The 14,220-nt window shown below is 40.1% G+C and overlaps 1 protein-coding gene across 1 annotated transcript in view; it reads right to left on the bottom strand.

Annotated features, from left to right (window-relative positions):
• Positions 1–14,220, bottom strand: part of CEP85L (centrosomal protein 85 like) — a 273,038-nt gene that overhangs the window by 242,134 nt on the left and 16,684 nt on the right. The window contains exon 4 of the mRNA XM_059941329.1: positions 8–108. Coding sequence (XP_059797312.1) covers positions 8–103 — 96 coding nt within the window. The 5' untranslated portion in view covers positions 104–108. The remainder of the gene's footprint in view (positions 1–7; positions 109–14,220) is intronic.

Below are 14,220 nucleotides of genomic sequence, written 5' to 3'. Positions count from 1 at the left end.
TACTCACCACAGCTGAGGAAGGATGGTCTCTCCAGTGGTCAGCGTTAATGTGCTTCAGCCTCTCTCTTGGTCTCTGCTTTCTTGCTTTTCCTCCTGCTACCATATTTCCTAGTAGCAGAAAGAGAGAGCATGCACCTTGTTGGCATAGAGCTTATTGCCTTGAGTTGGCTCACAGGTCACTGGTCAGCCTCTGGATTGGTTGTCCTAGGATCAGGTACATACTCCTGGCTCCTGTTTCTGAGTGCAACAGAGTCAAGTGACATACAGCAGGAACACTTGCGCCACAGACTAGCCTAGGCGCTGGGAGCAGGACAGCTTCCCGCCGCAAGCAGACGTCACGCACATTCTGTTCTGACACAGGTGATGGCAGAGTTATGCCTCTGATGGTTGTGCACACTTACATCCCCCTCACCTGGGGAACCAGCGAGGCTTTAGTCATTAGAATCTCTCACCTGAAGCTGTGGTTTTTCGTATATATGCCTCCCCTTAGAATTTAGTGCGTTCCTTTGCTCATCTTAATTTAACATTTACACTGTACCTTACCTCTCACCATTTCTATCTTCTCATTTTACTGTTTTCATGAACAAAAGCCTGACGTATGTGCAGTAGGATTTCACTGTACCAAGAATTGCTGTCGTTCTTGGTTTCAAGGCACACACTACATTTGAATGTGGGAACCCTGTGTTCTAACTGAACTCCGGACTCCCATCCTCATGTTCTCTGAGAGCCCCCCTCTCCCAGTTACACCTTCTCCTTGCCATATTTGTTTTATAGCATTCAGCAGTCTCTACAATTTTTTTTTTTAACCATTAATCTCCTGACTTCCCACATAAGCTTCATGAGGGCAGATGCCAGGATGAGGTGATCAAATTAATAGCTGTAGAATGAATTTATCACGAAGGCAAGGACCTTAAGGTTTTTTCCTAGGAGAGGGCATGGGGGATCAGTTTGGACTGATCCAGTAGCATCTGTGGCTTGGTCCCTATTGTGACTAAGACAAATTCTGGGGTGGTGACTGGCCAGGGGCAGCATGGAATCATCAGGCAGAACTGAAGTTGTGGCCTGGGTCTCATCAGCATGGCTCAGATCAGCAGAGTCCCTACATTGAGAAGGAAAGCTTATCAGGAACCAATAGGCAGGACTAGCAGGGTAGAGACATGCCAGACAGACAGTGAGCCACAGGGAAACATCTGGCAACCATCAGGGCGAAGGGCACAGGATAGCGCATTAGAGGGCAAGACCTGCATCCTGGATGAACTGAGGCGGCCTTGCCGTGGGCCAGCCCTGGATGAGGAAGATTCCAAGTTAGGGAAGGAATTCACAGTAGCCACGTTGCTGACGGCAGCCACCCCACCGCAGCCCACACTCGGCATGCCACAGCTCTCTCAAGGCCAAAATAAACAGCTGCAGAAAGTGATTCTCCAGGAGATCTTGACTATACTGTCCTTCTGGAGATGCTTATAGAGGTCTGCACTCATTGTCAGTGCCAAGAACCAGCACTTACACTTACCATCTGTATTCTGGTCTTCCTTTCATTTCTGATTTTGGAAATTTACATTGGGCATGAATTTATTTTTTCAATTTTAAGTAGAAAAACGTAAGTATAACATCAATATTTCCCATCCTGGCCACCCTGTACCTAAACAGCAAATCCAACAACGTGTCAAAGGAGAATATTAAATGGCACTCAACCTTTATGACATTCGTGAAAGATATCCTCTGAAAAAACTGGATAAATAAGAACAACTTGCTGTAGAAAATGAGCCTATAAAGGCTTGAGACTGCTGTTAATAGGCTAAGTAGCTTTCAAATCGAAGGCAGTGTAGGCAGAGGCTGATTATATCCAAGTGTGAGAACAGTACAACACTTTCAGAAAGGCAGGACAGTTAATTAGTGATTAGACTTCGAACTCATAAAAACGACACACTCACTGACATGGTCCTGTATCAGTGAATGTATGGAGAAGAAATAGATTTCTGTGGTATATTAAGAAAAAAGTTTTATTTGAAGCTTCAATGTAAATGGAATTTCTAAATTGTAAGAGGGCATACGTTTGCAAGAGGAGAAAAATCCAGATGTTCAAGGCCCTGGATGACGATGTGAAGAATGTGTCACACTGACACATTCACTGAATAAAAGAAAGTCTCTAGGGCAGATTATTTAAAGAAGAGTGACAGCAAAGAATTCCTAAAACTATCAAGAATTCTGTCTCTCTCTTTTTAATGAGTGCACACCTATAAATTCCTTTGTTAGTTTTCAGTGCACATTATTCTTTTTATTCAAGCCCGTAATAATGACAGTCTGAAATGCTCTTTAAGTTAAATATAGAGCTTCAAAACAAGGGGCTGCTATTCAACCTCTTAAAGCCCTCTGACCACAGCTCTCTGCCTGAACATTCTCCTAGTCAATCAATATTAGCATATCTGCACTATATCACCCTCATTAGGAAATTCGTTCATTCATTTAAAGAAGTATTGACAGCCTACTCTGTGCTAGGCATTGTTCTTACAGGACGTCAAGAACACAACCGACAAAAATCCCTGGGGGCATGGTGGGGAGGAGGCAGATAATACACAATGGACTTGGGGATAAGTAACGTGCTATGCGAGGCAGGAGGAGCTGATTGTGGCATCTCTTCTACAACTCCATGTTCATCAGCATCAATTCAGTGACATCACGTTGGTAACTTGAAACAGCAAAATATTCGCACCATGGAAATTTGCAGATCTTACAAAGTGCAGCTTCTTTTTCTCAAATAGGCAGCTGATTAACGTTTACCAGCATACCACTGGTGTGATTTTAGATCAAACATTGACATTTGAGCAAAGACATGAATGAGGTGAGGGAGTCAGCCTTCAGCCATATGTCATCTAGGAGAAGAGCATTTGAGGCCATGGAACAGCCACTGCAAAGGCCTGAAGTAAGGAGCAGGCTGGGGTGTCCTAGGAAGAGCAAGGAGTCCAGTGGACAGAGCAGAGAAAGTGAGAGACAAGGAGATTGGTAAAGATGCGCTGGGCCAGGTAACTTTAGAGCAGATTGTGGAGGATGCTGTAGGCCACTGGGGGGACTCTGGCTTTTACTCTGAGTGTGATGGAAAGCTATTAGAGGTTTTAGAAGAGAGGAATGTGGGATCTAATGTGCTTTTTTTTTTTTTTTTCATTTATTTTATTTATTTATTTTCGGCTGCGGTGGGTCTTCGTTGCAGCGTGCGGGCTTAGTTGCTCCGTGGCATGTGGGATCTTCTTGGACCAGGGCTCAAACCTGTGTCCCCTGCATTGGCAGGTGGATTCTCAACCACTGCACCACCAGGGAAGCCCCTAATGTACTTTTAAAAGGACCACTTTGGTATGTTGAGAATAGATTAAGTTGGGGGGAGTTGATCGGAAGTGAAAAGGTACAAGCAAGGCAGAACTATTCTAGATATTGTAGTCTATTTATCTAGGTGAAATGTGATGGCTCAGAGTAACAGTAACAGATGTAGTGAGAAATGGCTGGATTCTAGATATATTTTGAAAGCACCTACAGGAGGTGCCAATTGATTGAACATGCAGTGTCAGAGAAAGGAGTAAAGGCTGACACTAAGACTTTTGGTTTGAACAAATGGAAGGATGGATTTGACATCACTTGAGAAGTAGAAGACTCTGGGTGGAGCAGATGCAGGGGAAGGGAAGGGCGGGACAATCAGAAGGTCAGTTCTGGACAAACTGAACTTCAGATATCCATTATGTTGAGTAGGAGATGGAGGTATGAGTCTGAATTTTAGGAGACTGTTCTGGCCTGGAGATATATATTTGGAAGGCATAGATGGCATTTAAAGGCTTAGAACAAGATAGTAATGCCAAGGAGTGAGTATAGACAGTGAAGAGACAAAGAACAAGGATTCAGCATTAAGATACTCCAGGGTTAAAAGGTCAGGGGAAAGAGGAGGACCAACAAAAAAGAGTTAGGAATGAGCAGCCAGAGACAAAGGAGAAAAGCCAAGGGTATGGTGCCCTAGAAGCCAAGTGAAGAAGTTGTGTTAGGCAGGAGGAAGTGATCAGCTGTATCTAATGCTGCTGATAGCTCTGGTAAAATGAGAACTGAGAGTTGATCACTCTGTTTAGCAAAATGGAGGTCACTGGTGACCTTGACCAGCGTGGTTTCAGTGGAGGTCTGTGAAGCGAAGCCTCATTGGAGTGGGTTTAGGAGAGAACGGGAGGAGGGAAATTTGAGACAGTGAGTATAAGAGACTCTTTTAAGGACGTCCTCTGCAAAGTAGAGCAGAGAAATGGGGCGGAAGCCGACAGGGGAATTGAGGTTAAGAGTAGGGCTTTGTTTTGTTTGGTTTAAAGATGAGAGAAATAACGGCAAGTTTGTACGGTGATGGGAATGAGCCAGTAGAGAAACTTCAATGGAGGGGAACTTTAGTCCCTCAACCTTTCTCTTCCTCCCTGCCTGGTTTCATTTCCCTCCTTGCTTCATTTCCCTTGTTAGCCAGCCTGGTCCCATGACTGGCTATTTCTATTATGCTTTTACTAACCCCCTACAATGCATCCCTTTTGTTACTCCTTCCTTCCCAAGCCCACCATTTTCTCTCTTCTCCAGAGCTCTTGGGTTGCCAGTTGGCTTTATTACAATAGTTTCATGCTACCTAACCTCACTTGAACCTGCAGAGCTGTCCAAGTATTCTTTTCTTCTTATATTCTTTCATGGTTTACTTCCTAGCAAATGACCAACAGTGTTTATTCCAATATTTTAAAAACTCTTATTCAGCATTTATTCAACCCACATTTATTGAGCAAGAGAATGTTCCAGACACTGGAGCCTGACACCCAACCCCCCACTGCTCCCTGGCCTCTTAGCAGATGACCTTTATTCCACTTTCCTGAAATGATTGATGCGAAATTCTTCAGTCTTCTCCCTCACATTCCCAACTTTAAAAGACATCCTTCCCATCATTATTTATAGAAAATAAAGTTTCCCTGCTTATCTCAAAGAAAGATTAACTCTTTCATTTTGGCCTTGATTCTGTTACCTCTTATATTCAATCACTTGTTCTATCAATTAATCTCCCTGCATCTTTTACATCGTCTCCTCCCTTCTTCCCAGAGGGAACAACTGTACTGACCTTTGAACTAATCATTCTTTTGCTTTTCTTTATGATTTTTTCACATATATACACACACATACATATATAGGTAGATATATATATGTGTGTGTGTATCTTAATACAGTGTTCACTTTTGACAAACCTGGATTTCGGTTTTGGACTTTAAAACGCGAGCCTAGCTGTGTATGGAGAAGACAATTTGCCGCTCCTGGGAGAAGATCAGCTGAACAGACTCTCTGGGTTAAAGTCTGGCTTCAGCTTCCCCTGTGGGGCTGTCAGTACAAAAGGTCATGAGTGAGTCCTGGAAACATGGAGTTGGGGCCCGTGGCAGGAAAATGGGCAGGGGTGGAGGCTCTGCATTTGCTTTCTCAGCTCCTATATTAGAAGAAAACACAGAAAATTAATGAATTAAATTTCCCATTTGAGAAGTTAGCATCAAAATATACCCTGAGAAAAAAGGAGGAAAGAACCAACAAAGATATGAGCAAAAACTAAGAAAACAAAAAACAAAGATACAATAAAGATAATCAATACAACTAAAGCTGTTTCTTTAAAAGGACTAATAATGTAGACAAATCCCTGGCAATATTTATTAAGAAAAAAGAGAGAAAGTAGAAATAGAGTTTGCAATGAAATCCCTGGCAATATTTATTAAGAAAAAAGAGAGAAAGTAGAAATAGAGTTTGCAATGAAAAGGATATAGCAGATAAAAAAACTGAAAATATTTACAATGAAAAACTTAATCCTGAGTATTCAAACTTAGATGGAGTAGACAAATTCTTAGAAAAATGTAATTTATCCATAATATAGATACATGTATAGTTGATATATAGTCTACATAATATACGAAAATATTTTATGTATACATGTATGTATGTATGTGAGTGTGTGTATGCACATATATATAGTTTATAATATATGTATCTCAAAAAGAAACACCAGGCCGAAATACTTTTAAAAATAAGTTCTACCCAGATACTCAAGAAAGAGGTCATCTCAATATTAAACAAGAAAATTACCTTGTGGGAGGAGGAGGGATAAATTGAATCCTGACCACACACCACAGATAAAAATAAATTCCAAGTGAACTGAAAGCCCAACATGACAAAATGTTCAAAATCCCAAGTTAAGAGAAAAAAATTACCATTTCATACACATCATTTTGGCAAAAAACAAAAATGGCTGATAATACCAAGTGTTGACTGATAAGGTGCTAATATCCAAAATATATAAAGAAGTCATACAACTCTATAGTAAAAAAAAAAAATCTGATTTAAAAATAGGCAGAGGACCTGAATAGACATTTTTTCCAAAGAAGACATACAAATGGCCAACAAGTACATGAAAGGCTGCTCAACATCACTAATTAGCAGGGAAATGCAAATCAAAACCACAATGAGATCTCACCACGTACCTTTTAGAATGACTATCATCAAGAAGACAGAGATAACAAATGGCGAAGATGTGGAGAAAAGGGAACACTTGTGCACTGTTGGTGGGAATGTAAATTGGTGCACCCACTGGGGAAAAGAGTATGGAGGTTCCCAAAAAATTTAAAAATAAAACTACCATATGATCCAGCAATTCCACTTCTGGGTATATATCCAAAGCAAATGAAAACAGGATCTTGAAGAGATATCTACACTCACATGTTAATTGCAGCATTATTCATAATAGCCAAGATTCAGAAACAACCTAGATGCCTATCAACAGATGAATGTATAAAAGATGTGGTTTATATTTACAATGGAATATTATTCAGCCACGAGAAAGAAGGAAATCCTATCATTTGTAACAACATGGATGAAACTTGAGGGTTTTATGCAAAGTGAAATAAGTCAGACAGAGCAAGACAAATTCTGCATGATATCACTTACACATGGAATCTTTTTAAAAAAAAGTCAAAACTCATAGAAACAGAGTAGAAAGTGGTTGCTAGGACTGTTGTGGGGTGGGAGGTGGAGGAGATAGGGAGAGGATGGTAGAAGAGTACAAACCTTCAGCTATAAAGATGAATAAGTTCTGAGAATCTAATGTAAAACATGGTGACTATAGTTGCTGCCACTATACTGTATAATTGAAATTTGCTAAGAAAATAGAACTTAAATGTTCTCATCAAAAAAAAAATAAATATGTGATAAACAGGTGAGGCATTGGATGTGTTAATTAGCTAGAAGGGAAGAATCCTTATACAAGGTATATGTATGTCAAATCACCATGACGTACACTTTAAATATCTTATAATTTTGTCAGTTATACCTCAAGAAAACTGAAATTTAAAAAATACCACGTATTGCCAAGGATATGGCACAACAGGATTGCTCATATACTGATCCTGGGAGTGTCAACTGGTACAACGTCTTTGCAAAGCATGGAAGTGGCCAATCGCCTAAAGATTAGACCTTCCATTCTTCTTCCTTGTTTACCAAACCCCAGTATTTTTAGAACAGCAACGTTCTTAGGCTCAGTGTATGAATCATGTCTGGTTGGAGCCAATCATAACCATCCTATAACATTTTGCTAGATATGTTTTCGCATTTCCTTGACACCAAGAGGCTGCAACCCCATTCTGGCCAATCGGATGTAAAGGGAAGTCTGATGAAGAACTTCTGGTTGCTAGGACATAAGAGTCCCCAAGGGTGGGGATAGAAGTGGGGGGGTTCCCTTTATTCTTCAAACATGTCCTCATCCTAAGTCAGTAGTGGCCTACCCTTAGAAAAATAGGAAAGTTTTTCCTCCCTAAAAAAAAAAAAGAAACCCCCTTTTCTACATACTCTTTTCTCTTGTTTGGGGCACTGGAATGAGACTGTGATGCCTGGAGTTGTGGAAGCCATTTTGTGATCATGAGGTGACAATCAAGAGGACCAAAGCCATCACACTAAGGTAGTAAGAGTTGAAGGACTGAAAGTGACTGGGTCCTTTGTTGACAATGTTAGATAATTAAATCTTTATTTCACAAACAACTGTTGGTGAGCTTTTCTGTATCCTGTAATCAAAAGCTTTCCTGATAGAACAGTTGTCTAGTAAAGTTAAAAAAAAAGCTTAAGATCCAGAATACTTTGACTCCTAAGTATTTACCTTAAATAATCCTTACAAACATGCACAAGAAAACATATCCAGAGGTGTTCATCTCAACACTGTTTGTAATGATGAGAAACATCAAAACAATCTAAATACTCATCAACAGGAAATATGGATAAATAATTTGAGGTCTATTCATACAAAAGAATACTATACAGAAATTTTGATAAATAAACTGGAGTTACATGAGTTAATAGACTAAATCTTAAAAGAATGTTAAGCAAAAAAACAAAACAATGCAAGTTGCAAGAGGATTTATATAGTATGTTATATTCTGAGAGAATTTCAAAACATGGAAAGCAATATTATATGTATTTTTATAGATAAATTAATATATAACACAAATGTAAACCATGCACAGGAATGTTAAATATCAAATTCATTATAGTATGTATTTCTGGAGCGGAAGGGAAGGAAATAGTATACAGGGTCTCAACTCCATCTATAATGTAAAATGTAAAGTGTGCCATGAATACAAATTATTATAGAAAATAACAGGAATATTCTAAGACTTCTCAAATGGCACAAATGCTTCAGCATTTCATTACTTCATAAGTCACATCAAGTCCTCCTTGGCTTACTCCAATCCTCATACATCAAACCTTACAGTATTTGAATTGTAAACTTTTGAGGCCTATAGTTAGTGAGAAATAGCAGACAGAATAAGTAATGTAGTAGAGGCTCCCAAGGTAATTTTTGCTGTTGTCAGAATAATTCAGTGAGCCATAAATATCATTTCAATGCTAGTCACCATTCTTTGCAAAGTGCACCAATCCCTACAACTCGGGATTTAATGTTCTCATAATCTTTTATTCCCTAGGACAAGTTGTAAAACTGTAATATCTTCATCCAATTTTCAGAAAGGCTCTGCATTTCAAAATCACAAACCTTTCCCAAGTTTGGATATTAAGGCAAATAACAAGCTACAGGACTTCCCTGGTGGCGCAGTGGTTAAGAATCCGCCTACCAAAGCCAAGACCAGATGGCTTCACAGGTGAATTCTATCAAACATTTAGAGAAGAGCTAACACCCATCCTTCTCAAACTCTTCCAAAAAATTGCAGAGGAAGGAAAAGTCCCGAACTCATACTATGAGGCCACCATCACCCTGATACCAAAACCAGACAAAGATACTACAAAAAAAGAAAATTACAGACCAATATCACTGATGAATATAGATGCAAAGATCCTGAACAAAATACTAGCAAACAGAATCCAACAACACATTAAAAGGATCATACACCATGATAAAGTGGGATTTACCCCAGGGATGCAGGGATTCTTCAGTATACGCAAATCAATCAATGTGATACACCATATTAACAAATTGAAGAAGAAAAACCATATGATCATCTCAATAGATGCAGAAAAAGCTTTTGACAAAATTCAACACCCATTTATGATAAAAACTCTCCAGAAAGTGGGCATAGAGGGAACTTACCTCAACATGATAAAGGCCATATATGACAAACCCACAGCAAACATCATTCTCAATGGTGAAAACCTGAAAGCATTTCCTCTAAGATCAGGAACAAGACAAGGATGTCCACTCTCACCACTATTATTCAACATACTTTTGGAAGTCCTAGCCACGGCAATCAGAGAAGAAAAAGAAATAAAAGGAATACAAATTGGAAAAGAAGAAGTAAAACTGTCACTGTTTACAGATGACATTATACTATACATAGAGAATCCTAAAGATGCCACCAGAAAACTACTAGAGCTAATCAATGAATCTGGTAAAGTTGCAGGATACAAAATTAATGCACAGAAATCTCTTGCATTCCTATACACTAATGATGAAAAATCTGAATGAGAAATTAAGGAAATACTCCCAGTTACCATTGCAACAAAAAGAATAAAATATCTAGGAATAAACCTACCTAGGGAGACAAAAGACCTATATGCAGAAAAGTATAAGACACCAATGAAAGAAATTAAAGATGACACAAACAGATGGAGAGATATACCATGTTCTTGGATTGGGAGAATCAGAGTGAAGTAAGTCAGAAAGAGAAAAACAAATATCGTATATTAACGCATATATGTGGAACCTAGAAAATGGTACAGATGAACCGGTTTGCAGGGCAGAAATTGAGACACAGATGTAGAGAACAAACGTATGGACCCCAAGGGGGGAAAGTGGCGGGGTGGTGGGGGTGGTGGAATGAACTGGGCGATTGGGATTGACATGTATACACTGATGTGTATAAAATCGATGACTAATAAGAACCTGCTGTATAAAATAATAAATTTTTAAAAATTAAAAAAAAAAGAATCCGCCTACCAATTCAGGGGACACGGGTTCGAGCCCTGGACCGGGAGGATCCCACATGCCGTGGAGCAACTAAACCCATGTGCCACAACCACTGAGCCCACGCACCGCAACTACTGAGCCCACGTGCCACAACTACTGAAGCTCGCATGCCTAGAGCCTGTGCTCTGCAACAAGAGAAGCCACCACAATGAGAAGCCCGCGCATCACAACGAAGAGTAGCCCCCACTCGCCACAACTAGAGAGAAGCCTGCATGGAGCAACGGAGACCCAAAGCAGCCAAAAAAAATAAATAAAATAAAATAATAAGGGGGAGGATAGATAAATTAAATAAACCTAAAATTTAAAAATTAATTTTAAAAAACAAAGAAGCTACAAGGGGGGACTTGTCTGGCAATCCAGCGGTTAAGACTCTGTACTTCCACTGCAGGGGGTGTGGGTTCAATCCCTGGGCTGGGAACTGAGATCCCACGTGCCTCGCAGTGCGGTCAAAAAAAAAAAAGAAGCTACAAGGGAACTCAAGTTTATTGAAAAAGAAAGGACATGGGAGAAAGCAGTGTTTGTACTAGGCAGTCTTCATTCTCCACTGAAGGCCACATAAATATCCGATATAATTAATACTTCACTCTTTCTGGAAGATTTTTCCAAGTGTCTTAAGAGTAATATTTCTTGCATAGATTTCAAAGTGAAAATCTGTAAAACCTTTTTAGACCTCCGTGCTGAAACAATTATGCAGAAATGAGTTGTGCCAGAAGGAGACAAAGAAATTCCAAAGTCCTATGTTAGGTAAACAAGAAGGGGCCAGGGGATTTTGGATAAATGAGAACTGATCAATCTGTGAATGCCCCGATTGTGAGTTCAGGACGTAGAGGATCAAAGAAATAAAGTGCTCTTCGCAACCTAGCGGGCAGGAGCTGCTGGGTGAGTGACCTTGGCCACCTGCAGAGGTCCCACTCTGCCTCCTCAGGGTGAGCGACTACAAGGTCTAGCAATTCCCTGGCAGATAGGGTCCCTCAAGAGCAGTGCTGATTCCAATATAGTGATTGTATTCTGGGCTAAAATGACCATGAGCCTCCAGAACATGGACCAGAAAAACCCCATCCCTTGAACCCAAAGGTTGGGAAGAGAGTGTTCTGTTTCAGTCCAGCTGTGGCACTCCTGCTAGAAGTTTCTGCTGTGAGAGCTGACTGTCCAGGATGAGCCCATAAAGTCACAGTGGGACATCCACAGGCAAGGTCTGGGAGGCTGTTCAAGCCAGAGAATTGGGATGTAGACACCCCAGAACACAGTGAACAAGGAAGGCGGGGATGCTGAAGGAAGAGAGGATCTACAGAGAAAAGAAGATGAAGTTAGGATGAAGAGAGACGATGAAGATAAAGAAGGCCGAAGGTCAAAGGGGCAGGATGAGACAATAATGAACATAATGTACAGAATCTAAAAGGTAAGTTCTGGTGGACAGGATTAGGCAGTAGAACTGAAACCCTGTGTCTTGCTCAGCAGGGCTTCCATCATCCTATGAACCAGAGTGACGGACCCAGAGCCTCGGCCTCTACCTCCAAAGCCCTTTGGCCCTACGGGCTCGAGTGACGGGCCTTTTTGTAGGAGCTGCATTTACAGCTCCACTCTGCCTGCATCTGCACCCGCACTGTGCACAACAGCTGGCACAAGACTCCCTCTTGCTCCTAGTTACTCCACTTCGGGCGCCGACCCATCCCAGTGCATGTGTGTCTCCAGTGAGTCTGAGCTCTGTTATTTCCGACTTTCCACTTGTCCTTCCCACCTTCTCTATTCCAACAATCTGAATTCCTGGCCTGGACCTTGACCACACTGACCTCTGGTATTCTCTCTAAAGGCCAGCCTTTGGCCCCTTCTCATTTGGGAAGGAGCTTCCTGGCAGATGCTTTGGGGTTCTACCTGCACTGTAGAATAAAACAGGGATCAGCACAGTCAAATAGAGCAGAATGTCAAAGAGAAAGAATGAGATGGAGACAACATCATGGGTGATGTCTGAGTGAGCAGTATCAAGAGCACGAACATGGATGGACCTGGAGGTCATTATGCTCGTGAAATAAATCGGAGAAAGACAAACACTGTATGTTATCACTTATATGTGGAATCTAAAAAAGAAAACAAATGAACGAATATAACAAAATGGAAACATGCTCACAGGTATAGAGAACAAACCAGTGGTTACCACTGAGGAGAGAGAAGTGGGGAGGAGTAAAATGGAGGTATGGGATTAAGAAGTACAGACTACTACGTATAAAATAAATAAGGTACAAGGATGTAATGTACAGAATGGGGAATATAGCCAATATTTTATAATAACTTTAAATGAAGTATAATCTATAAAAATATTGAATCACTATGTTGTACACCTAAAACTAATATAGTATTGTAAATCAACTATAGTTCAATTAAAAATAAACAAATAGCTCAGTGGTTCTCAAAAAAATAAACAAACAAAAAAACCTCCACTAACTCGAGAGTCTAAAAGAAAGGGAGGGGCAGGAAAAGATGAAGATAAACCAGAAAACAAAAGAATGGCCACACGAAGCAAGTAGGCTGAGGCAGTTTTCTGACCCACTTCTAGGTGTCTTTATTTCCCTCTTACCCCAGAGGGAATGGCTTTCTGAATAAGACCAGCGGAAACTTTCAGGGGAAAGGCAATTGGAAACGCCTGGCTTAGGTGACATGCGTAATGAGAAGGCATTTCCTTACAGCAGTTTCTGATAAGGACATGCTTTCACCTGCTGTCTGTTTACTGCTCCTTCAAAGGAAAGCTCTGGTTGCCCTACTGAGTTCTAAGCTTCAGGTATCCTAGCTGTCTTTTCTTGCCCCTGCTAACCAGAGAAAGAGAGAAGCTCTGCAGGTCCCTGTTCTGGAATTATCTTTTCTAATCTAGTTTGGGCAGTCAACTTGCTCTCTCAACATCCTGTTCTTGGCCCTTAAATCTCAGTCTGAACCAAGAGCTTCTGTATTGTGTATTTAAAAGTTGCAAAGAGAGTAATTCTTAAAAGTTCTCATTGAAAGAAAAAAAATTTTGTAACTATGTGTGGTGATGTGGATGTTAAATAGACTTAGTGTGGAGATCATTTCACATGTTATGTACAGAATGGGGAATATAGCCAATATTTTATAATAATTTTAAATGAAGTATAATCTATACATACATCAAATCATTATGTTGTACGCCTGAAACTAATATAATGTTATATGTCAATTATATCTCCGTTAAAAAATTAAAGAAAGAAAAGAAAAATAATTTTTTTTTTTGGCCGCTCCACGCGGCTTGCAGGATCTTAGTTCCCCAACCAGGGATTGAACACGGGCCCAGGGCAGTGAAAGCGCCAAGTCCTAACTACTGGACCTCCAGGGAATTCCCAAGAAAATTAATTTTTAAAAAACAGACAAATAAGCATAAATTGTTCATGTTTGCCAAAGTAGTTGCTCATTTTAAATGGTATCACCATAGACTATCTTTAAAATTTACTGAACACAGGTTTTCCATAATTACTAGTTGACCGGCTCCCTGAGAGTAATGTTCATTTTCAATGATTATAACCATTCTTCTCTCCTAACAGTCACATAGATAAAAATTAACATCCTGGGAGATATATATATATATATATATATACAGATACACACATATTTGTAGATTTTTTTCTCAGTCAAAATTCGGCATCACAGTTTGGTTTGGAAAGTAAGTTTGCAAGAATTTCATGGAGTGTAAAGAGACCCTCCTGTCCTAAATTATAGTGTAGGTCTTTGGATGG

Source organism: Balaenoptera ricei, chromosome 12 (assembly GCF_028023285.1).
Source record: "Balaenoptera ricei isolate mBalRic1 chromosome 12, mBalRic1.hap2, whole genome shotgun sequence".
Lineage (NCBI taxonomy): Eukaryota > Metazoa > Chordata > Mammalia > Artiodactyla > Balaenopteridae > Balaenoptera > Balaenoptera ricei.
The sequence above is the reverse complement of the archived record's forward strand: the minus strand, read 5'-3'. Positions and strand labels throughout refer to the sequence as shown.